Source organism: Rhea americana, unplaced genomic scaffold (genome assembly GCF_003343005.1).
Source record: "Rhea americana isolate MKP2758 unplaced genomic scaffold, rheAme1 scaffold_185, whole genome shotgun sequence".
Taxonomy (NCBI): Eukaryota; Metazoa; Chordata; class Aves; order Rheiformes; family Rheidae; genus Rhea; species Rhea americana.
The window spans coordinates 242,666-268,307 of NW_028185983.1; the positions used below are offsets into that span (position 1 = coordinate 242,666).

At 35.4% G+C, this 25,642-nt stretch overlaps 1 protein-coding gene across 1 annotated transcript in view; it reads left to right on the forward strand.

Moving 5' to 3' along the window:
- The window catches only part of DNAH5 (dynein axonemal heavy chain 5), a 198,939-nt gene that overhangs the window by 94,694 nt on the left and 78,603 nt on the right, over positions 1–25,642 (forward strand). Inside the window, exons 17-36 of the mRNA XM_085302093.1 lie at positions 2,999–3,205; positions 4,264–4,435; positions 5,730–5,875; positions 8,094–8,256; positions 8,780–9,016; positions 9,786–9,976; positions 10,064–10,163; positions 11,162–11,298; positions 12,810–13,011; positions 14,537–14,772; positions 15,967–16,185; positions 16,947–17,009; positions 17,984–18,222; positions 19,044–19,284; positions 19,756–19,955; positions 20,777–20,930; positions 21,533–21,696; positions 22,351–22,507; positions 23,506–23,718; positions 24,458–24,682. Of these exons, the coding sequence (XP_085158219.1) occupies positions 2,999–3,205; positions 4,264–4,435; positions 5,730–5,875; positions 8,094–8,256; positions 8,780–9,016; positions 9,786–9,976; positions 10,064–10,163; positions 11,162–11,298; positions 12,810–13,011; positions 14,537–14,772; positions 15,967–16,185; positions 16,947–17,009; positions 17,984–18,222; positions 19,044–19,284; positions 19,756–19,955; positions 20,777–20,930; positions 21,533–21,696; positions 22,351–22,507; positions 23,506–23,718; positions 24,458–24,682 (3,666 nt within the window). The remainder of the gene's footprint in view (positions 1–2,998; positions 3,206–4,263; positions 4,436–5,729; positions 5,876–8,093; positions 8,257–8,779; positions 9,017–9,785; positions 9,977–10,063; positions 10,164–11,161; positions 11,299–12,809; positions 13,012–14,536; positions 14,773–15,966; positions 16,186–16,946; positions 17,010–17,983; positions 18,223–19,043; positions 19,285–19,755; positions 19,956–20,776; positions 20,931–21,532; positions 21,697–22,350; positions 22,508–23,505; positions 23,719–24,457; positions 24,683–25,642) is intronic.

The window sequence follows — 25,642 nt, forward strand, 5'->3', positions numbered from 1 at the left end:
TCTGATATTATGTGCTGTGATGTCTGTGTTGGCTGGGCATACTAATACTCAGGAGAAAGGACTACAGGATTAGAGATTGTATGATGTCTTCTCTTCAGACTGCCTCGRTTCTGGAACTGGATATTTCTTAGTGATAAGAAGCCTGTTACTAATTTTGAATTGGGCATCAGGGAACTGCAGAGTATAATCTCAACTGTTCTTTCATTAGTGATCATGTTTCAAGTACATCAGGTCAAAATTGTGCACTATGAACCTCTATAAACAATCTTTTGCCTGGGCAGTAATGAAAATTACCACATCTGGATATAGCAATATCTTTAACTTCAAGTGCTTATTCTGTTAACCTGAGTGTCCCTCTTTGACTACAGGTGCTCTTCATAGGGTATTTGTATGGTATGCATACCTTCATGTTCTTCAGAAGAGGGGGTGTGGTACTTCAGGAAACCACTGGCATTTCTGTTTGGTGTTTCTATCTTGGACTCAACTTCAATTTTGATTCCAGTACTGTGCCAGATAACTGCATTAGCTCAGCAGCTCCAAGTATACTGAGGATAAGTTTCAATGTCTGCTACTGCTACCAGGTCCCTGCCTGGTCACCTTTTAAAAGGGGCTCCTTGTCCCAGTTATGAAGACTAAGCAGGATGTATGCTTCTTGCTTGTGGAGTTGTATCTCTTTCCATTGGCCAGATGATCTAATGATTTTTTTCCCAATATATAAAAGTTGTACCATGCTTTGATAGAAGTCATTGGGTAAATTCTCCTTTGTGTTTTTACAAAATGACTTTAACATCCAAGGCATGAGGCTCTCCCTGGACGATTAACAACCATGAATGTACGCCTGTAGAGAACAACAGATCAATGAGATGCTCTCCACTGGAGAAATATTTTATACTCTTTTTTATGTTCTCATTGATGCCTTTCTATGTGAGGTCCTAGTCCCTATTCTGGTCTATACTCAAAGTAAGAATCTGGCTTCTCCTATAGCACAGTCAAATCCCACCTGGCAGCCATGAAAATTCACGAAGTCTGCTCCAAATTTCCAAGTGTTAGTTGGAAACAAAGGAAGGTGGATTTTAACACAATTCCATATGTTTGAAACAGGTATGTGTCTTGAATGTATTTGAAAAGTATATCCACTTTATCATCCAGGTACTTGCCTACAGTTCAAAAAAATTGGCTACTGTTAGTCATCTCTCTCCTCTTTCCATGAGGCGACTACTGTGGACATGAGTGTCCCAGAACACAAGGTGGAGCTCCTGCTCTACATGTGAACAGAAGAGCGGGGCAACTGTCCTATGGGGCACACATATATAAAAGAAAGCGGGCCATAGCATAAATCATTTCTCCTACTTTTTTTTTTTTTTTTTTTCCTTTTTTACAGTGGAAATCGTTTAGTGTTTTTTTCTGATATTTTAGAACGTTTTTTGCTTTTCTCTGTTACTGAATAGCCACCACCTTTTTTAGCCCCTTCCTTTAATAGCATAAGGTTTAAAGCCATTCTTTTAGCATTAGATTCAGTGTGGACAAACTAAAATGACAAAATACTAGGCAGTTTAAAAGTTTCTGCAGTTCTATGGTAGTGTAAGAGTAAGCCTTTACTGCTTTATTTCTGCTACCAATATGCATTACTTACTAGTGAGGATGACATGATAGAAGTTATAAATGGGAGAGGAAAAGATTAGCAGGGAGGATTGCGAGTCTCTGAAGCACAAAAGAGAATATGATGAGATTTGTGGGTGAACTTTGGGGAAAAAATCAGCAAGGTTGCTATTTAAAACAGCTATACAGAGTGAGTTTGATGCTAGTGGATGGAGCATGATAACTTCACTGGCAAAACTTGGTTAGATGTTCTTTTGAGAAATGTTGTGTAAAATGTCATAATAATGTGAGACACTGTCTCAGCAAGCAGGCTTCAGTGTACGTTATACAAAAAGGAAAAAAGGACCTACAAAGAAATCATTGGGTTACAAGAAATCATTGGGTTAAATGACTTTAAAAAAGATCCATCTAAAAGTGATGTATCAAATTTGAGAAGTAAATAATGAACAATAACATTATGTCAGCAAAAGGAGGACTGGAAAATAGGAATAGCAGCAAATTATTTCCTGTAGGGAAATTTTCCTTACCTAAGCCAGGACTTCTTCTTGGTATCAGTAAGCTTTCCATACGTAGTCTTAGGACTGTTCTCCCTTCTAATAATACGTACAATAACAATATAGCAGATAGTACTATAATATTCAAATATGGCAATTACACCAATAGTGTGAATAGGCTTCCCACTCAAGAACAAAAAATCAATAATTCACATTAATTCTAGTCTTCTTTAAATTTACCCAAAGGTTGGATATAATTAGGAGTTGTAGGTAAGATTGGAGCCCAGCATAACTATTAGGTAGTACGAAACAAGTGGAAAGAAACTTGAAATCAGTAACAAAACATGTCTGAAGAAATTATGCAAGACGAAATGTAGTTCATCAAGGAGATTGTGTTTAGCATTCAGAATGTGCAAAAAGTTTTAAGGAAATGAGATTTCCATTTTCAGAGGATTGAAGTCAAAAAGTCCATGACTCTGCTTTTAATATTTGACCACGGAATGGGACTTACAAAATTGAAGAACCTACAGAAAATATCTATGCTATGAAGAAAAGTTAATTTGCTTATGGAAAATATCTATCTTATGAAGAAAAGTTAATTTGCTTGGTAAGCATTCAGGTACATACAGGTTACATTAATAAAGTTTTATAGCAATCACAGGATCACAGAATGGTTGATGTTGGAAGAGACTTCTGGAGATCATGTAGCCCAACCTCTCTGATCAAGCAGTGTCACCTAGAGCATATTAGACAGGATTGTATCCAGGTGGGTTTTGAATATCTCCAGAGAAAGATCAATATTTAGTTTTAGTATCTGATTGTGCCAAGCTGATATTTGTGTCCAAAAAGAAATGTGTTTTTGTACTGACATGTTTGATAAGGAAAAATGACTTTGTTTCTTGCAGATTGAATTGGCTAAAACAGGACTTCAGGCATCTCTCTTGGTAAAATCTCCAGAAACAGGAGAATTATTTGTGAATTTTGACCCTCAAATAATAACTTTAATCAGAGAAACAGATTGCATGGTTCACATGTGCCTAGAAATCCCACCATTTGCATGTACTCTTCAGCAAAATAGAGAGCTATATAAAAAGAACATCAACAGTTTGCAGGTAGGTTTATTTTAGTTGTTTTGAGGTATCGAGAGTATATTAAAATGTCTAGGCTTTATACAAACAGGAGAGGTAAAGAAGATGACTAAGTATTATACATTAAAAAAAAGAGAAGTCTATTTTTTATCTTTTAGACTCACGAGACACTATTTAGGGCAGAAGACACTGCTGTCTATAGAACTTGGGAAATGGTTGAGGATGGGGAGAAAGGAGATTTACAGGATGCCTAACTATGTTGCCAGCTTTCTAAATGATAAGTAATTTATCTGTCATCCAATAATGGAGTCAGCATTGGATACACTCTGTTTTGACAGAGTGGGAGGGACGAGCAGGTGGTATATTCTTTTTAAAAGTGCAAAACATCCAGTAAACAGCAAATGGAAGTGTAGTTTCTGCACCAGTCTTTGACATAGAAATTTGTGGAATAGCCAGAACTTCTTTTTTTCTCATCCTTTAAATCCCGTGGGTCGTTTTGTCTATGTATGAAATGACAGGTCTAGAGGATTGAAGAGGAGGGTTCAACAATATGTGTTCGGAAGACTATGGCTTCAAAGGATGACTTTATTCTGAACTAAGAAAAAATACTGTGTCAAGCCCTAAAGCTATTGTAAGGATTGTTTCTTGCAAAATATGTGAAACTGTAAGGAGGTTAAAGATGAGTTAGCTTTATTTAAAAATAAATAACAATTTAAAGCTGTGGAAGAGGTGGTCTAATAAAGCTGCTGAAAAACCTCATTTAGATGAATTAATTCTTAGGCTTTTTGTCTCCCAGAACATTCATTTAGGAACTGAAATATGCAAGCTGTTCCCTAAAAAATGTTCTCCTATCTATAAAGATGAATTTCTTCATTCATGTAAAGTAGCACTGGCATTAATATGAAAAGTGAAAAATTGAACATTTGCCAAAAATACTAGAAAAAAATTCCCAAATTATTGTCTCTTAAGAATTGCAGTGATATGCAGAGGAGTTATCTTAATTTAAGTCATGATAAATACATGGACATAAAGAGGTCTATGTCTGTAATTATTAACTAATGCTTTCACTCTCTTTATTTCAGATGATGCTAGTGGAATATAAAAGAATAAAATTGAAAATACAGCACCCTATTGAGCAGTTGATGACTCCTTGGTTAGCTAATATAGACGATGCTATCCAGCCAGGTCTGATGTTATTGAGCTGGACATCCTTGAATGTTGAGAAATATATAAAGACAATTTTTTACAAGCTAGGTAAGTCTGCTTGCCTTCTCCTGCTCATATATTTCTATGCTCATATATTTCTGTATGAATATAGGGTATATTATTAAGCTTATTGTGCTTTAATGACTTGCACTAAATTGACTTATACATGAAAGAAATGGCAATTCCCATCTATCCTGAACTTCACGAAAACTGTTTAAAAACAACACGTTTTTGTTTCACAGCTTTTCCATATTTGCTAATTTGGATGTGATGGCAGTATGGTTAAATTAAACATAAAATAGTGCACAAAAACTGTTGTGTATTCTGACCTCAAAGAACAATAGTTACTTTTTCTTAAGAGCTCTCAAGTTTCATACTTTTACTAATTTTGCCTTCTGTTTCTTTATATACAAAACAACTTCTGAGGGAATAATATCTCAACTGACTTTGCACTGGCACTGCTCAATAGCTTGTCCTATTAAATTTTCTTTTTAAAGTCAATCTCTTTAAAACACACACACACACACACACACACTTTCCTGGGGAGCAGCTTCAGAAAACAGGTGGATTTGTAGACTTTTTGAAAGAATATCACAAGACTGCAGTGAATTGCACAAGGTTGCACAAAGAATATCATATTGTTTCTGAAGATGCCAAATTTCTGTTGCTTCAGCTTTAATATTACATCAAACACACTTTGGTGTTTGAAATGACTTAAGCCGTTACAGTGTGATTTTTTTAGTTTAATTGAACAATTAAAGTGCATTTTGCATGACTACTTGACGTTCTACTCAAGTATTTAATTTCAATACAAGTAATTTTAGTTTGAAACAGGCACCTTGCTGCTATTTCAATTTCAGCATTGAAAAGCATGCTACAAAACTGTAAAACTTTCAGTATGTTGATTATTACTTAATTTCTAAAATTTTTTGAAGGATGGACATTTTATTTGTCAAAAGTTTCTGTTGCTAGTGGGCTGTCCAAGTAAATACTAAATTAAGCTGTAAGAAAAAGAGATATATTCCTGAAATAGCACATAACTGAATTTTAATATCTTTGTATTTCTGTTTGAAATGTATATCCTTTAAGCTTATTTTAACCTGAAGGATAATACAAAATATTATAAAAATATATAAACTATGTGCAGCATATGCTAGACGAGCATATGTTGTGCAAAACATTAATTAAGAGTTCAGTGGTGAACCTTGCAATATGAACTGCTGGAAGTATAGAATTCTGGTGAAATGGAATATGGTTTGAAGTAAAAAATCAAGCAAGACTCTGAAAACCCTATTATTTCAAACTTTCATGCGTGTTTTGAATTTTCTGTTTGCTTCAAAAGCTGAGCTGGAGTTATTGCTTGATCGAGTGAATGACTTGGTTGAATTTCGTATTGATGCTGTCCTTCAAGAAATGAGTAATGTGCCTCTCTGTGAGTTGCCAGAAGATGAACCGCTGAACTGTGAGGAATTTCTCCAAAAGACTGAGGTTATTAGATAAAATTTTCATTAAAAAAAATTCAGTGCCTTTCAATTAAGGTATTTTCCTTTTCTTGTGAGATGGAAATACTGCACAATTAATGAAGAACGTGTAGGAAAATGAAATAAGGAAATACCTAGTTATTTAACTGGAACTTTAGAAATGAACACAAATGCCAAATGAAAAGATGTCTGAGGTGAGACATTCCTTTCTGAGCTTAATGTCAAGCCAGCTACTCTATGATATTCCTTTTATGCTCTGATAGCACTCAGCTTGAATGTATTTCCCTTGGCATTCTCTGTTTGTCCTTGTTGCCTTTTAGTGCCTTTAAGTAATGCAATTGCCCGTCTCATGCCTGTGAAGAGCCCCATGACAAATGCACTTGGTTGTCTGAGAGAGTAAATACCACAGAACTAATTGTGTTTCTTAATCTCGAGCTCTCTCGAGCTCGCATTGGTAATGAGACGTTCAATATATACTCAGAAGCCTGGATTCCTGTATGAAGGTATTCTGAGAGGAGCTTCTTCCTTTACCCCATCCAAAGACTTATATGTACAGGAGGATGAACTGTAACCATTTCAGCTGTTAGTCTAGTTAGTTTAGCTGTTAGTTAGGTGAAAGCTGATTAAATTAGTAAAAAAGTAAATACCAGAACTATTCTTTTATAAGGCAATTGTGAGCGCTTCTAGCATTTTAGAATATAATGTCTATAACTTTTTTTTCCCTCCTGAAATAGAATTTGCCTTGGAAAAGGCAGTAGAAGATCAAGTAGTGTGTGCCCCATCCTTGGCTTCTTGTGCAGTAAACGCTACAAACAAAAGCTTTGGTTCTCTCACTTTCTCTCTCTCTTACTGGCCCTCCTTCTTCTGTCCATCATGATGGCTTTTTGTCGTTAATATTGTAAATTTAATTTTTTATTTATTTATTGAGCGATTTACCTTTAGAAACTTCAAAATCCATAAAATTCTACGTTGATCCTGCTGCTACTGTCCTGGTAGGGCTACTACTAAAGTGTATATTCTCTAAAGTAAAAATGTATAAGAAAGTGAGCATGAAAACTTTCTCAGTACTATGTAATAATTAATATTGCTTAATGTTAATCTCCTGAAAGAAAGCTTGAACTGCTAAACAGCAATCATAACACTGCAATGGTTTATCAATGTGAGTTAAATAGAGTGAGTGATGTACTAATCCTAGTTAGGGATACAACGAAACTAGTACTGAGATTTGTTAACTTATTTTAGCTTTTAGTTAGAAAGGAGTAGAAGTAAGTTTTATCATCTGAAAGATGTCTTCATGTTAAAGAAGTTGCTGCTACAAGAATAGGCACACGGAGGATAAAAAACATACCATTTTGTTTAAGAGACACATTGATATAGCAAAGCAGACCCAGGTTCTTTCTCAACTAGACTGAACCTTTGGGAAGATCAAAGATTGTCTTAAAGCTTTGGAAATGACTGAATCTTGCTACAGGCAGAATTTTTCCAATTACTGATTTTAATTAAATAGATGTATCCAGGTTTGAGTGAGCTTAAATAAACAGGAGATAACAAAGAAGAAAAAATTAAAAGACAATTATAGATAAAATTTATACTTGGCTAAAGTGTACTTCATGAATTTACCTTATGTTTTAAAGAAAAAACAAATCTAACCTGTACTTTAATATAGCTTTGATTTTCATTAAATCCCATTCTTTTTTTCTTCTTCCCCTCCAGTTATAACTTTTCTGTTTATTCTAATCATAAGTACAGCTTTCTATGGATTTTACCACATACTTAACTGTAAATGGAAAATACARTTGGCTTATATTCCTTACGGCACAGCAAATTAGTATAAAACCATAATGATTGGGAAACCCATTAAGGTCTCCCATGTATGCATTGCAAAGTTAAGAAAATTAAGAAATAAGTTGAAGAAATACTTGCTTTTGTGAACATTTTATTAGAACTGTATATTATAGTAGCTGATTCATAACATTAACGCCGTGAATTATGTAATTTAGGAAATAAGTTACGCCAACTTTGAAAGACAGTTGTGATATCTTGTTTGGCACAAGAATCCAAAACTAAAGTTTGTGACAAACCAATTTAAAAATAGTGTTGTGTGCTGAGCTTTTTCTGATTAATCTGGGGTCTAGAAATCTGTGTTGATAAAGGCTAATATGACTGTGAAATAATCAAAAGAATAAGGAATGCAAGAACATATTTTTGTTTTGGTTTCATAACAGGAGCTCTGTAGAAAAGGTTCCCAGACTTTACATTTAAAAAGCTCACTGGTGGAAGAAGCTGCTAATGAGCTGATTAACATGTTACTTGAAACTGAGTTACAGTGCACAAAAGAAGATGAAAAGTCAGTTGTGCACACTGGAGAAATAAATGGGAAAAGTTCAGGTAAGACGATACTGTAGTTCTGTGCTTCTGTTCCTTCTCCCTGTTCATAATATGTTTTGGGGGACATTGTAGCACAGTTGACTGAAGTATTAACCAGTGTCTAGTGTCTAAAGCCTTTTGTTTGAATTTGCCTGGGTAATGATGGATAATCTCACAATTATCTAACATCTGCAAAATAGACCAATATTATCAAGCTAACTTGCGTGTTTAAGTGTTAATCCTATAAAAACCGCTACTTACATTAATTAACAGCTGGACTTCCTAGAGACTGAATGTTAAGAAGTACTATCTAAATTCTCATGGTAATTATGCCAGTTCAGACTGAGTAGAGAAGATTAACAGGAGTAGGTATGGAGTAAGGACCAATAAACTGAGGTACAGATGACAAATGGGTTATATCTAGCCAGAATCGTATTCCTGTAGAGATTAAGTATGCTTCAGATGCATTTGGGTAGTTGCTTTATTGTGTTTTTAAGTTTCCTAGTCAGTTTAACTAACTAGATTAATGTTATTTTATCCACAGAAGAGGAAAGAAGGGCAAAAAGCCTGACTTCCTCCCACATTTCCAGTGAGATATTGGCTGAACTATCAGCTCTGGCAAAGAGGAAGAGAAAGGAATTGGAAGTTTTAGAGGAAGAAGCCAATGAACTTCTTTCCTACTTCAATCGTTGTAACATTGATGCCCTTCTGAAACTCACTCGGAACACTCTGGAGACCATACGCAAGCGCATCCATGCATCTTCTATGATCAGCTTCTTAGGTGGCCTTCTTGCAGTGCTTTGGCTTCCTCATTAATCTATGAGAAGAAATTATCTAGATGTAATATCCCAGAACCATTTCAAACAGAGCCAGACATGTAAAAGAGGGGAAAACCTTTTGATTAAGCTTGTTTGTTATGCCACAGTTGATAATGTGATATTTTTCCAAGGGATTTTTTTTTCCTGTGAGAGGGGAAACGTGCCATGGTGGTGCTGTTTCTGCTAGGACTGACTCCACTTTTTGGAAATGGATATTAAACATTATATGCAGTTGAGTGTGTGTAGGAAATCAGACTTGATAAGACGTTACCCGTTTGACTTTGTTTTTTGCATAAAACTATGTGAAAGAGCTAGAGAATAAGGTGTATTCTCTTTCTCTTACTGTCACAGAAACAATACAATCGGTTTTTATCTGTATAGCATATGAGACATGCAATATGACGAGAATCTAAGGAGCTTATGGAAACTGGGAGTAGAAGCTGGATAAAGTGGTTTTCTGTTAAACAGAGGCTATAGCAGCACTGAACAAGCTGACAAGGAGTTTCATGGAGAGAAATAGTATGGCACTTAGCTTTGCTTATACTGCTGTAGACTGCTGACCAGCACACGGTCTGTTGTAAATTACTCATAAATCTTTTTTCCTTAAGAAATGATATTCAATATTCCCCACTATGTTGTACATATAGGTTTATATTGTTATAATACCTAGATTGAGATCCTGAAAAAAATGTGAACAACTTTTTGTCTTTCTTTCTTTTTTCTTTCATTTAGAAAATCACAATTCCGCTAAGCAGAAAAAAAGTACTTGTCCTATCATTAGGACTAATATTAACCTATCTATCCCTAATGTCATCATGACACCCTCTTTGGATGAGGTACAGCAAACGCTTAATAAAGTTGTAGATTGCATTGTAAGTGTAACAAAAGGAGTTGGACAGTGGAGTAAGGAGAGAATATCAAAGGTTTGTGTCTTTAGTAGCCTTACTTTTTAAAAAAAGAAAGGTTCAGAACTACTGAAAATAGAAAATGATTTTTTATTTCTTCTATAGAAGAAAATGTCAGAGAGAAAAGCGGCTGATTTGCAGTGCGAGAGCAGAGACAGTGATTCTGATGATGGAGTGAAAGAGGCAGGAATGAAAAACATGCATGGTAATGATAAACTCTGACATCACTGAATTTGAATTTTAGGTAAATGTGATTTACACAATATATGTTAAAGGAAATTAAAAAGAAAATGCATTGAAAGCAAGAGAATAATGACTTCATAAAATTTAAACCACTTCTGGGAAGAAATAGAATGCAATAACAATGCAGAACTTTTCTTTTTAATTAGAGACCAGGCTTGCCTGAAGGTGCTTGTCCTTGTGTGGATTTGAATAAGGGAATGTTTTGTGGCTCTCTGAGTTGTACCACCTCTTGTCATTGAAGGCATTAATTCAAAGGAAATTTAAGATGGTATCTTTCGTTGCTGTGTTGCTCATATGTGGACTTATTTAAATTAAAAACAAATTAATTGTACTTTATACTTCAGGTACTTCAAAAATACATTGCATGGTTTTAGGGTAGCGCTCTAAAAGTAGGGAAGTAATACTTGAACTATTTAAGAAATTGTTTGGTGAAAACCAAGAGTTTGTCTTGCCTGAAATGAAATAAAAAATTATGGTAAGTTCAAATTTTTGTAACTAATGGACCTTCCTTGTATCCTTCTTACTTCTTGAGACATGACTGTAATAAGATTATAGGATTTAATCTTAATTTCAGTTTCAAATTGTCCATCGTGATTTACTCCACATATTTGAGAAAATAAGAAAATGTATGGATCTGGTCAGTGCTGACATTTCAATGAATCACTCAGGGAATGGGAGAGGGAAAAGAGAAGATTATATTTGAAAGATTAGAGTATAACTTTTTCCAGATTTGGCAGGAAATCCAGAAGAAGGAAGTTTCTCCCCAATAACCAGGTTTATGAGTGTTGTAGCTTTGTCAGCCACCTAGATTTTTAACTGCCCTTTTGATTAATAAGAACACTTAATTTTAAAATGTGTGTTTATTGAGAAGGAGGTCATGAGTTTTCATCTGTAGAAATTTACTTGGCCTAAACCATGTTTACTCTACAACTGCTTCTGTATTTGACTCTGCCTTTATAGATAGTGTTTCCAGTGCACCGTCATTCAATTTGTCTGATCCAGAGCAAAGCAAGAACTACTTCAAGAATGTTTCAGAGAACAAAGAAATTATTAAATTGCTATCTGTACTCAGCACTGTTATTAATTCTACAAAAAAGGTAAGACAATAGGCATGCTAATTTAATATCATTTTCTAAGGGATATTAGTGTATTACTTTAATATCCTTGGGCAGTAAGTGTGAGCATTTAAAGCACTGGTTAAACACATGAATGAATCGGAGGCAGTGGCTCGAGAACATGTGTGTCTTCAAAATTGCAATTATTCTTTGAAAGCATTACATGAAGGTAAAATGTACCCAGTGTTAAACATTTCTCCAGGGGATAAAGCATCATTAAAAACATTAAATATAGTTGCATATATATAATTAACACAAAACTGCTAGTAATTGTACAAGTGTGTTAAATGTTGTTTTAGTCACATAGAAATTCTAATGCAGCCAGCATGAATTCTGGCCTAATATGCAGAGTTTATCAAGCTTTTTGGAAGAAGACTGGCTGTCCACTTGGCATTTGCAAAGTGCTACATAGAATGTGCTGCTGGAGGTTAGGAGATCGCTTAAGGGGTATACATGTTTTCTTTGTCCTTTTCTTATTCCCTGCAGTAAACTGTAGATTTAGAAATGGTATTTCTTTGGAGAACTCTGCACAAATTCCTCCTGGAAGCCAGTCCAACCTCACTGTGGAGCCTTGCTGGATGGAAATTTTTGACTTAAAACCTCATAACTTTAGTGGTGCTAAACCATAACTAGCAGAATGACATATAGGCTTGCACTGAAAACTAAAGTGCAGTTGGTAACAGTGGATAATTATCTTGGTATTTTGAGACATAATTTTTTGTAACTGGAAACTTTTACCTTTCCCTCCAGCTTAAAGGCATGTAAATACTGTGTTTAAGTCACGATGTGAATTATTTCTAGTAGCAATCACCTCTCATTTATTTTTTTAATTAGCTGTGGTGATGAGATTTGTCTACTGGTTGGCATTTTCCTGAATCCTTGAGAACCAGAAAAATAATTCTGTTGCACACTCCTTAAGTAATTTCTAGATCACAGATACCTGAATTGAGTGTAGAATTAAGATTTACATCACCAATATTATATGTGTAAAAAAATTCTATCTTAACTTCATTATTTAGAGAATGAATTTAGTTACGGCTATTTTTCTTACCTTGGGACCTGGAGTTCAAGGTTCACTTGCTTGCCCAGTAAACGGTAGGGAAGGATACTGGAGGAAATTGAAGAAAAGGGCATATTTACATAAGTTTTTGCTATTGGACAAGTATACTATATTTTAAACAAAAGAAGTATTTTATTTCTACATCCCACATCCATATCCCATAGTTTCTTGGGATTTTGCTGGCTGAGGAATCACTTCATTGGAAAATACAGTAACTGAGGTGGCAAATAGAAAATGGTTAGCATACAGTGACTGGCAAGTCGTACACCCGCTTGAGTATAAATTTACTAATAGCCTTCTGTTTAGTGAGTGGAGAGGAGATGAAACCCTCTCCATTACTGAGTACTTTATGTTTTGACTAGTAGATGCTGAGAAGTTATATGTATACTACTATTTGCTCAGAATCTTTCTTTGAACTTCTAACGTATTTCAGGAAGTTCTTACAGCTTTGGAGAGTTTCAACCGTTACCACCATATATGGCAAAAGGACAAGGAGGAAACTATTGATAAATTTGTGATGGGAAATCCATTGCTCTCTGAATTTGAATCTCAGATTCTTCATTTCCGAGACCTGGAGCTGGAAATCAACTCTGAGCCTGAATACATCTGCGTGGGAGCTATTGCACTGTATACTGGTATAGTTAAGCTTTATGCTTCTGTCTTGAGATATATACTTTCTGACTCCAACAGGAAGAAGAAATGTGCCTAGGTTTGGAAAGGTTAACTAGGTTAAAGATGGAAAGGAGAAAGAGAAAAATGGTTGTTTGCTGTTCTGGCTGTAAATCCATACAAACAAAACACTTATCTAACACAAGGATGTTCAGCTGGAGTTTCTTGCTCCATCTGGATGTATCTGCTTACTTACAGATTGGATGGTAGATGTTTGTCTATCCTTCTTTCAGTGACTCCCATAAGCAGATTTATGGGAGTAAGATGACACGCTGATCTCATTTTTGTCCTTTCCTGGCTGCATGTCATGAAACATAACTGAGCGGCTGATATCAACAAAAAAGTCTCTGATTTAACACAATTCGTTAAGTGAAGCATGTATGTTGCTGCTGATACTCTCTTTGCTACTGAAGCCAGGGATCAAATATTCACTTTTCACAAACTTAGATCCCACATCACACAACTAAGTTTTGCACAAGCATTTTACAGTAGAATAACACAGCACTAACAATCTATAATGAACTGTAAGAAATGCATGCTGCTGATTTTGCAGTGTATATTGAAGTTGAGGAAAGAGGATGGTTTCTTCATAAGTGTTTGATAAGGGAGGGGTATCAACCAACTGTCYTTCAGTAAGCTTGGCTGGAAAGAACTGCAGAAACAAGCTGGCTGTTTCAAGCCAAGGGAGGCAAGCTAGATCTTATATTTGATAAACCAAAAAGACCCATCAGGTCTTTTGTGAGAGCTAAGCATGGAAAAAGGGACTGTGTCAAAAGGAAGAAATACAAGTGAAATCTGCACAGTGAATGGATAGATATCTGTGTCAAGATTGAAATTTTGTCCAGCTAATATTTTATGTGATGCTTGCGGTAGTATTGATTTTTTTGACTCCTTTGTGAAGATGTGTGAGGAGGAAATTTGTATAGAATGGCACAGCTCCAGGGAAACAGACTGAGTTGTTGTAACATTGCGCAGCAACTCAGCAAGACTTCAATTTATACTCTTAAGGTTTGTCATTTGGTTCTATTGATGCTAAAGGTGAAACTCTTAAAAGTTGGATGGACTGTTTGGTTTTATTAAACCAAACCTCCTTTCTATTTCTTTAGCTTCAATTATCAGGCTCTTAGTTTTTCTGTTCCGTGCATGATTTTATAAAAGATTAGTTTTTGCAAAGATGTTAGACTGAGACAAATGAGAATATTGATCGGTTTGTTACTGATGTGTAAGACAGGAATGTGTATAGTGGTAAATGAACAAGACAGGAAAAGTATGGAGTCCAGCCAATGGATTACTGTAGGAAAGATGGTGTATTCTGAGAAAACTGAATTGCAAACAACTCTATAAACAACTCGAATGTGACAATGAGATTTCACCTCCTCTGTATGCGGATGGCTAAACTGAAAAACCAGAGCATGTGTTGAAACAAGGTTAAAAGTACATCTTAAGAAAATTTGTAAATCTAAATATCTGTTACTTGTTCATTTTTTTTAGCTGATCTGAAACTAGCCTTGAGAGCAGAAGCCAAAGCTTGGATGACAAAGCTGGGGTACCATTGTAATAAGAAGTATCGAACAGAGATGGAAACCATTTTCACTTTTATAGAGGAAACCGGCAAGAAATTAAATCGCCCCATCAAGGATCTGGATGATATAAGAACAGTCATGTCTACATTAAAGGAGATTAGAGAGCTACAGATCTCCATAGACTCTCAAGTTGGGCCTATTGAGGTAATTAAAAAGGTTGTTGCATACATGGCTACTGTTTGTACAAAGCAATTATTTTCTGAGTTAAAGCTTAACAATACACTTTGAAAAGATATGTTTTCCTATGTGTTAATGCTTCCTGGACACCTTTTATGCAAGTAATTCTGATTAGGACAAATGTAAACTTATTGAGACAAGAGGTGGCTTAGTAAGCAGAGTAAAGCAGAAATTGAATGATTTAGATGAGAGGGAAATGAAAATAAGAAAGTTTTTTGATTCTTTAGAAGAAGTCTAATCATATATGAAAAGAATTGGTTTTCCTACCTATCATTTTTTAAAATTTTTGCAGCAGCTTAGCCTACAGAGGAGGAGAAAGCTAATGTCAGGCAAATTAGGGTATGTTGTATGAAAATGCGTAGGAGTGGTTGCTTTGCCAGTGAAATATATTATGGGTGGAAAAACATGGACAACTGACAACCTTAAAGAAGTTCATTTACAAGAATAGATTCATTTGACCAGAAGCATAGGGCTTCTAGTCAAATCAGAAATAAAAATATACAGTTTCTGTACGTGGTAGATAACAAATTGGTGATATAAATGGAGATCAATGTTCTGGGAAAACAGAGGAGCAGAGAGCAGATTTATAATTATGCTAATGAGAAGTAGCTATCACTTTTGAAATAGTTACAATATTTTAGTTGTAGTAACTTTTCACATGGCTTCCTACTGTTTTTGTGCTGAAAAAGTGAAGTGGGGCTTAAATGTGCATATGGAACAGAGGTTTTTTTGCTTCACTTTTCTGAAGGCCTCTGGTTGGTTGTTTCCTCATAGATCGCTTCCTGCAATATTCCGCCTGGGTCATGGTAAATAAGGCACATATCAGAATAACATCATTATTAAATGAAACTAAAATCTGTAGGCTTTAATTGAAGTAGTTTTTAGGGAGGCAGATTGCACTAAGGCAAAAAATCTGTCACAAACAGAAAGCTGTGTGAAAGGTAAGGAGCTAAGGAGAGCTAACTAGTTTTCATTTCGATGTTTCTTTCAGTTTGGCATTGGTTTGCTAGATTGGTGCAGATTGCTATGCAAAACAGCAAGTTTCCTGTTCTTTCTAACAAATAATTCTCTATTCTTAAGTATTTAAAATGTTAGCATGCATGTATGTGTAAAATTAACTTCAGTTACTGTTTTCCGTATCTTGACCCAACCTTCTGACAGGAGTCCTATGCTATGTTAAACAAGTATGATCTACTTGTGGCCAAGGAAGAGACAGACAAAGTGGACACTTTGAACTACACTTGGGAAAAACTACTAGTCCGGGCAAAGGAGGTACAAAACCAGCTGATTTCTTTGCAGCCAGACTTCAGAGGAGAGCTCATCAGCACTGTGGTGACTTTTATTGACGACTGTGCACACTTCTATTTGGATTATGATCAGGTGAGTCTCCATGGTGCATTGTACTAAAGGAGTTTTTGCGGAGCACTAGGGACACAGAAGAATTCTGGATGTATCTCTGCTGGAAGATGTTTTTGCTTACAAATGTGATATTTGAGTTAGATGTATGTCAGGCTTTTGTTATTTTGTGTACACGTAACTAAAGCCTATAGTGCTACTAATCAGCTCTCAGTGAAAAGGTGGTGATATGTAAGGCTTTACGTTATGCAGCTTGTTAGAGCACACAAATGTGAAGGTTGGAATGAATGAGAAATTATTTCAAGTGTTAGCATGTAAGTTTTCTGATCCTGAATATAAGTACCAGTTGCTCCAGCTCTTATTTTCTCCTTCTCAGTAGAATATAAATGAGCCAAGCTGAACCAGTCTTGTATCACTTTCTAATTAATGCTGATTTTTACCTTGAAAAAAGAACTATGTTTTCTAGTTTTCTGGTTTTCTAGGGAGAGTTTCCATTCCCTGTGTTTTACAGCGTTAAGAAGACTCCTTCTGTATTAAAAAGAAAATAAATTGCCTTTTGTGTTCTGTACCAAAAACTAAGCAGTTTTGTAGGGAACTGTGTGATCTCTCAATTCAGCTTTTACATGATGTAGGGGTGAAATCCTGCAGCAGCATTATGACTGAATTTAGCATTTAGAATTTTCTCTTTAGAAATAAGCTATGGTTATTATTTCCCTCTAAATTCACTGTTTAACTGTTTCTTTCTTTCTTTTCTTTCTTTCTTTTTTTTTTTTTTCTTCTCCTAGAATGGGCCAATGGTGGTCGGCTTAGAGCCTCAGGAAGCCAGTGACAGGCTTACTATATTTCAGGTACTGTTAATTCCAAGGCATTGGTTAAAAATTACACCTGAAGGCTTTGGGAATGTGAATCAGAGTAGCTGAACTAATTTTCATTGATAAGTAAGGTTACTGATTGGACAAAATCTGTTTTTAAACTTAAAGGAAGCCTAATTAGATTTTTTTTCTATGAGTTTGTAAAGAATCCTGATGTTGAAAATCATGTTTTCAGGAGCTGTACAAGAGAAAGGCTGCATAGATAATGAGTAATAATTACTAGATTCAGATGTCCTAATGTGAAAGCCTACTCTCAAATTTAGTATATTTGTCTATAAGCTGTTTTTGCGTTCATGGTTATGTTTTATGTCTTTTCCTCACAAGGCTTCACTTTTGCCCAATCTCATTGTTCCTCTCCTGCTGTTCCCCCAAAGGTTTCCGTTCAAATGATCTGCTTCTCCTGCTGAAATGTTTCTTCATACCGTGGTTACTTTCTGTTCCTGTAATGATGGCTTCTAATTGTTTTCCTTTTCCCACAATGCAGTTAGTCTGATTTCCTCCTGCATTCCTTCAGTAATACAAAAATTGACAAGTAAATTTATTTTCTTTAACTGCTACTTAAATGTAGTAATCCTTACTGCAAGCCTTCGTTAAAAGAACGTCACWGCATACACATAGAGGTAGAATTTGGTATATCCACCTTTCACTGCTTTGCATATCATACTCCACCTCATTCAAGTGCAGGTTTCACATTTACTATTTCTTGTGTCACTGTGCCAAAAGGAGAAAACAGCCTCCCTGCCAACTTATAAGGATGTGCCTCTGAATTCCTCATTCTCTAAAAGTTACTATTCTCAGGAAAATCTCAAACAATAGCTGTCGACAGTGTAAGTTGTTAGCATTTCCTATACATATTTTTAGATTATTTCTGATTTTATTCGCTAAGGCAGCTCTGAGCATAATGCCAGACCTTGAGTTTTGACTTACTTATTTTTTATTTCTCTTYTTAGAATCGATTTGATAATCTCTTTCGGAAATACATTACCTATACTAACGGAGAAGATCTTTTTGGTTTGCCTATTACACAGTATCCTCAGTTACTTGAGATAAAAAAGCAACTGAATCTGTTACAGAAACTCTATAATCTGTATAACAATGTAATTGACACAGTTAATGGCTACTATGATATTCTTTGGTCAGAATTAGACACTGGAAAACTTAACAGTGAACTTTTGGAGTTTCAGAACAGGTAAGAAGCTGCTGATGTTTATGAAGATGCCTCGAATACTTTTGTTACTTTTTAAATATGATTAAAATCAGCCAGCACCTGTAATCATATCTAAGCATGTTTTTGTTCATCGAAGCATAAATTTTAATTGAAAAATATATCCAATGCTAATTTAATAAAATATAGGAGTCAGTTTAAGCTATAAACGTTGAGGCTTTCTGTTCCTTAGGAAGCTTCTCAGTTAACTGTTTATTGACAAGATTGGAATATTCATGAAAAATTAGTATCTATTTTGTTTATAAATGGATGTTTAATTTCTTTTACTCATCAGATTATTATTCATGAGACAGAGATTCAGCCTTGTTGTCTAATGCAAGTTAGTGAATTACTGATTGTTTTTGCTGCAAAATGGAATATATTATATGCAGAGCAGCTGAATATTTCATCAAACTGGGAATCAAATGATTTTAAGAATTAAACTTACCTGTCCTGAGGAAAAGGGTTTCTGCTAGAGCAGAGAGTAGTCCATATCATAAACCTGGCCAAAAGATGAGATCAAGATGTAAAGTGGTCCAATTGTTTCTGGGTATCAGTTGGACAAAGTGTATCAGAATAATACAACTACACAGCCCAGYGTGAGCAAGCGGGCTGCCAGCTATCAGATAATAAAGTAGAAAGGAACCAGTTTTCTCATGTATCAGATCACATGTAGAGTCTTTAAAATGTAGGGAGTATGAATTTAGAAGATATGCGGTCTTCATTAAAACCCTATGGGGGGGGTAAATGGGCAGCAGTAAGAATATATGAAACTATTTAATAAAGCTTGGATTATTTTTACATAGATGCCATAAGCTTCCTCGTGCGCTAAAGGAATGGCAGGCCTTTCTTGACCTAAAGAAGACTGTTGAGGATTTGAGTGAATGTTGCCCATTGCTTGAGCGTATGTCAAATAAAGCAATGATGCCCCGGCACTGGAAACGGATTACAGATCTCACTGAACATAACTTTGATGTCGAAAGTGAAACATTCAAACTGAGGGATATCATGGAAGCTCCACTACTAAGATATAAAGAGGAAATAGAGGTATTGGGAAGGAACAGAAATGGATGCATGAAACTAGATGTGATACTAGAATAGTATCTGAGTAAGATTAGTATGAAGGAGAACAGAATGGTAATCTTTCTAAAGGAAAAAGAGGACTGGACCACCACTTCCATTTTCTGCATAAAATAATGAAGCATGTATATTGTGGTGTCAATGCCTCTCTTTAAAACATGCAGCTTGGTCCAGGAATTAATTTTTCAGGGCGATTTGCTCTGCAGTATTAAGGGTATGAAATGTAATCACTCTGTTATCCTTTTATGCTCACCACTGTTGGCCATATTGTGATGTGGGATATGGGTTATTAGCTATAATGTTCATTTGTCTGTAGATCTTTCCACTCAATAAATAATTGTTAATTGCTAACTAGGGTTAATGGAAATACTCGTTAGTTTTGGATACCAGAGGCTTGAACTGTTAATAGCTTGTTTTAATGTGCTGTTTATTTAAAAGGATATCTGCATAAGTGCTGTGAAGGAGAGAGACATTGAGCAGAAGTTAAAACAAGTGATAGCTGAATGGGACAACAAAACATTTATCTTCGCAAACTTTAAAACCCGTGGGGARCTTCTCTTAAGAGGAGAAAGCACATCAGAAACAATTGCTAGCATGGAAGACAGCTTGATGATTCTTGGTTCTCTCATGAGTAACAGGTAAGAGGAAAGGGAGGATATAAATCCTGTAGGCTTTGGTTTACTGAGCAAAGCTGTCTTCCACAAAGAAGGAAAATAAACATTTAGGTCAGTCAAAATGAATAGCTTGCTTGTCCTTGAGCTGTTCATGGTCTGATTCTTGTTGTCTATATTACTGCCTTAAGCTCTTTTGAAAGAAAGTGGATGCAGTTCTGACTTCCTGACTAATTACCTTGATGATTTCCTTGGAGCAAGATAGTGCTAATGAGTGTGAAAGGGACAATTGCATGGAACTGCCCAGTTATGGTAGGAGTCCTAGTGGCATCACAGGCACTGCTACTCTGCCCTCAGAGCTAGGTCACCACCTCTCTTTCAGAGCCCATTGCTGAAGACACAAAAGATCACAGTTAAAAGGAACTTCAGTTTGTCCATTTTTGTTCATCAAAACCCCCAGATATAATAAGGAACACAAAACATGATTGTCAGGCAGATGTTCAAAAGCAAGCATTCAGCTGATAAAGACCTAGTCACTGGGAGTCTTGCAGCTTTCAAGATGTTGTCCCTTTCTGAAACTGCATTACTTCAGAGTGAAATTTAAATCTTGCTCCTGTTCATCTCCTGTTGGATTAGACCTGTGCTAGACACCATATGTTCAAGCAGCAAGTTGGAGCTAATCTAGTTTACACTGAATTGAGTCAAGTGTGGATTTGTATTCCTTCACTTCACAAAGTTGAAAGTAGCAAAATTATTCCTCCTTCTTATGAATAATGTTTTGAAGTTTGTACTGGCTTTCAAAAAATTGTTTTCTTCCTGAAATAAAGCAAGTGTCTTTTTTATTTTAGATACAACACACCATTCAAGACACAGATTCAAAAATGGGTGCACTATCTTTCCAACACAACAGACATCATTGAGAACTGGCTGACTGTGCAGAACTTGTGGATTTACTTAGAAGCTGTTTTTGTTGGTGGTGACATAGCCAAGCAGCTTCCAAAGGTTTTCAAACTTTTTTTCAGCTAGATTTCCTAGATTTTAAAAGTAAAACTGAACTCTGATGGTATCATTAAGGCAGTAACATAAGCTTCATTGTTTTGGTACAAAATTAGACTTGCTAACATATTAGGAAAACAATGCCAGAAGAAGTATACTATTAGAAGAATTAAAATTAGTGATCCAGCTGATCTTTTAATGTTGAAGTTGTTAAAATATTAATCAATGCCTGCATAAGTGTCACATCTTACTAACCTATTAATACCTAAAATTTTGCTAGGAATCCTTGTCTTAAGCTTTCCTGCACTGCTTTTTGAAGCAAAAATCATCTTTCATTTTTACAAAAAATATTCAAATTTGGAGCATATCATTCAAACATAGTAAATGATGGAGGGGAAAAAGTGCTTATTGGGCTTGACAGTGAGGTAGAAAATAAACTATATTGTTTAGGCTGAAAGATTTGTATTTCTCTAAGCTGAAAAATCCTTAGTGTTTGGACACTAGTGATTTCTGGTGAGAAGATTGCTGATTCTGTAAGCAAGTGCCTTTTCGGTCTTCCCTCTTTCTCCGTCCCTTCCCCCTCCATTTTTATCCCCATGTTTCAACAGGAAGCAAAGCGTTTCTCTAACATTGATAAATCCTGGGTGAGGATCATGACCCGAGCCCATGAAATACCTAATGTTGTTCAGTGCTGTGTTGGAGATGAAATCATGGGACAATTACTACCACATTTACTAGAGCAACTTGAAATTTGTCAGAAATCACTCACAGGGTAAGACTACTATAGGGCAAGAGCACTATTTTGGGCAGATGGCTGTGAATTGTGTAACTACACAAAGAAAAATTGTTTACATACTCTCCTGTGGACTTTGCAAATATCGTGTTCTTATTCCCTTCTGCATTCAGCTGAACTGAGTAAATATGTTCCAGATGATGTTACCCCTCCAGAAAACTTGCTAGCACTCACTGATAAGTATTTGATGTTTGACTAAGCTCTCACTGTCTACCTCTGTTGAAACTAAAACTGGTTCAGCCTAGTTTCAAGTCAGCAAGTAGTCTAGATCCATATATCCTATTCCAACCCTTCCTACATCTCTGGGGTGAGTTCAGTATGGAGGATCTGAAAGGCAAGTAACTGACAAAATATAAAAATGCTTTATTTCAGTTTAGTTTCTTTTGAGTGATGATTACGTTCCATCAAATAACAATAGCTTTCAGTGAAATGACTCCTGATGCTAGAAAAGTAGCTTTAAAGCAGATGCTTAATGTAAAGGTATGGTGGATAAGAATTATTATGATTACCACTGATGAAAATTGCATCAATATATTGTGAGAAATCTCAACCTAAAGAAAGAGAGAATGCATAAATTAACCTAATTCACTTCCTATCTCCTCCCCTTCTACCTTCAATTTATTTTAAATGCAGGTACCTGGAGAAAAAACGCCTCCTATTTCCACGATTCTTCTTTGTGTCAGATCCAGCTCTCTTAGAAATTCTTGGCCAGGCATCAGATTCTCACACTATACAGGCTCATCTGCTGAATGTCTTTGACAATATTAAAACAGTCAAATTCCATGAGAAGGTGTGTGCTGTCCCAACCTCAGTATTATTTCAGATTGTTAAACAATGCATGATACTTGTTAAATAGAAAGTTTCCTGGGTGCATGGTGCATCTGATTGTTTTACAAAGCTCATCGCTTACTTGATGCTGTGTATGTTTTCTTCCTGTAAGGTATGATTTCATATCCTCATTTCCTTAATAGGAAAACATTATGAAAAATAGCAAAGTAAACTAAAAATTTACACTGGTGCTTGGGTTTCAAGAAAACAAAAACAAAAAACCCACTAAGGAATTTTGTGGCTTAATATAGGCTTGTGTCCTCTCAGATGAGCCTCTGTTTTTTTATGAACGTATTTGTTCGTTCAGATTGCCTGTATATACACTTAGTCATCAATTTTCTTAATTGTAAGAAAAAAATCTGGCATCTGGTCTCTCATCCATTTCTGAGCCACCCTTTATGTTCTTTCAAACAAGTTGTTGAAGAACGAATTTTTTATACCTTTTACAACAACAGTAGGTTGCAACAAAGATGTTTCCTATGGATATATATTTAATGTTTTTCTTAGACATTCTTTATCTCCTCATGCATTTGAAATTTCTTTGCTTGAACATATTCCTTAACTTCTGTGTTTCCATTTTTTTTTTAAAAAAAATTTTATTTTAAGGCCAGAACTTTTGGTAGAGCATTAAGCCACCACTAATAGGAAAGAGTGTCCTTTATTGTTGCTGGACAGTGGATGCCACTACGGAAACTGAGGTGAAATTTAAGAATTTTCAGTGTAATGGGCTTTATCTAATTGCTCAGCTGATACCARCATTCTAAAGCCTTTCTGGACCAAGAATAATGTTTTAATTGATTTTATGTCTTGCTTAGCAGATTGGTATCATTTACTAGTTACATAAAAGAATTTAATGGAATAATGGTAGGAAAATCATGCAGTTATGGTAGAAATATGACAATTTTTCACTGCAGTGCTAAATCTTTAAATCACAAACTGTTCTTTCTTTGTTTTTATTAGGTATATGATCGTATATTGTCAATTAGTTCACGAGAGGGTGAGACTATAGAGCTGAGTAGACCTGTAATGGCTGAAGGTAATGTGGAAGTTTGGCTCAATTCTCTGTTGAAGGAATCTCAGTCATCACTGCATTATGTTATTTGCCAGGCAGCCATGAATATCCAGGAAACTGGCTTCCAATTGACTGAATTTCTTTCTACTTTCCCAGCCCAGGTAAAATCATTATTAAATTAGTGAAGACTTGCTCACAAATGTATAACATATTGATGGATTTTCTTGTCTTCGCAATCAAAATTGCATCTAGCATTATAAATGCAAAACTGACACTTAGCTTTATCTTAATCAACTCAGTCTTTTAAGTTCCACTTAAATATCAAAACATATTTTGAAGTTCTTGTTCAAAAAATTGCCAAATGCAATAAATTAATGCAGCAGATTTAACCCTATTTCTTTACAAGCCTGACTATTGTAGGAAAAGCAGTAAGATTGTCTATGTTTATGTATTCAGAAAAAGTTTATTGCAGAAGGTTGGAGYGGAGGGAGTAGGACTGAGGGAAAATTATTCTCCTGCTCAAAATTTCTTCATTCATGATCAGCAATGTTGTTGTAAAGGAAATAGAGTTCATGAATTATTGAAAGAAAGAATCTGAATTGAAGTGTCAATTACTCACTGACTGATTCTTAATTCTATATTGTAATTGTATTGAACAGTTGTATCAGCAGTGCCTCAGAGGCAGTATCTGCAAGACCAAAGTTTGGACTTAACTATGTATTTAGGAATGTGATTGGGACACAAAATAAGTGCATGGGTTCAATGACTGTATGGGTGCCTGAAAAAATTATTTTATGCAAATATGGGTAGAACCATTTCTTTAGGTTTGCCATGTCTATGAATGTACATCCTAGATGAAAGAAACAATATTATGATGCTTAATATTTCTTGTTTCCTAAGGTTGGGTTGTTGGGGATTCAGATGATTTGGACACGAGACTCAGAAGAAGCTTTGACTAATGCTAGGTATGATAAAAAAATTATGCAAAAGACAAACCAATTTTTCCTGGATCTACTCAATATGCTGATAGATACGACCACAAAAGACCTTAATGCAGTGGAACGAGTTAAATATGAGACATTAATCACTATCCATGTGCATCAGAGGGACATCTTTGACGGTCTGGTAAGTGCTGAAAAATTCACAAYGGATATGAAGAGGTAGTCACATAAAACAGTGTGAAAAGACATGAAGAAAATGTTGGTATGACCTATGAACTCCTGCCTCTTAAACTAAGCATTTAATTTCAGGACTGTAATGATTATGTGACTAGGAGTATTATAGAAAAACTCATTGCAATCAATGTCATAACTTCTCTTTAAGTAATTCAGTGTTTCTTTATTTCTTTTTTGCCTCACAGGCACTACAATAATTTTATAATGCTTTCTGCTGGCCTATTTAAGTTAGATGCCTCACTATGATCAATTAGGGACCTTTTTTTTTCCCACATATATTGTGTGATGCAAGTAAAAGTGCTTTCTATGGACTAAACTCTGAATCTCAAGGAATAACTCAAATGAATGTAGTGTTACAGTACAGGATAAAGCTTGCAGTTGTTTGCTGCTGCTATAACCTCTATTTTAATTTCTATAGCGTACCTAATTATTACTTAGGTATTTATTTATTCACTTCACACCTTATCATGCTGCCATAGGATGCTAAAATTAGGAAAATGAAGGTATTTGCTACCTAAACAATCACAGTTAAAAAATAGTATACTTTTTTTTACACTTAGAAAGTGTAAAAAACACTCTGGACCTGGTTCTGAAATTAAGCTGCTCAAGAAAAGAATTGCTGAATTTTAACCCATTGCTGGGTTAAAAAGTGAGCAGGTACACACAGCTTTTTATTATAGGACCAGTTCTTACTAGTAGAATTCCTCTTCCTAGTAGTCCTGCAAAGCCTCATAAGCCCCTCTTTTACATGCAACTTGTGAAGCCTCTTTTTTAGTAGAGGTTTTAACTCTCAGCTATTCTACTTTGGATTTCTCCCAACTCTGTCAAACTTGTAAACTAGTATGTATGCACTATGGCACTTCCTTAATATACCTTTTCTTCTGGCTTGTGTGCAGGGTCATACTATTCT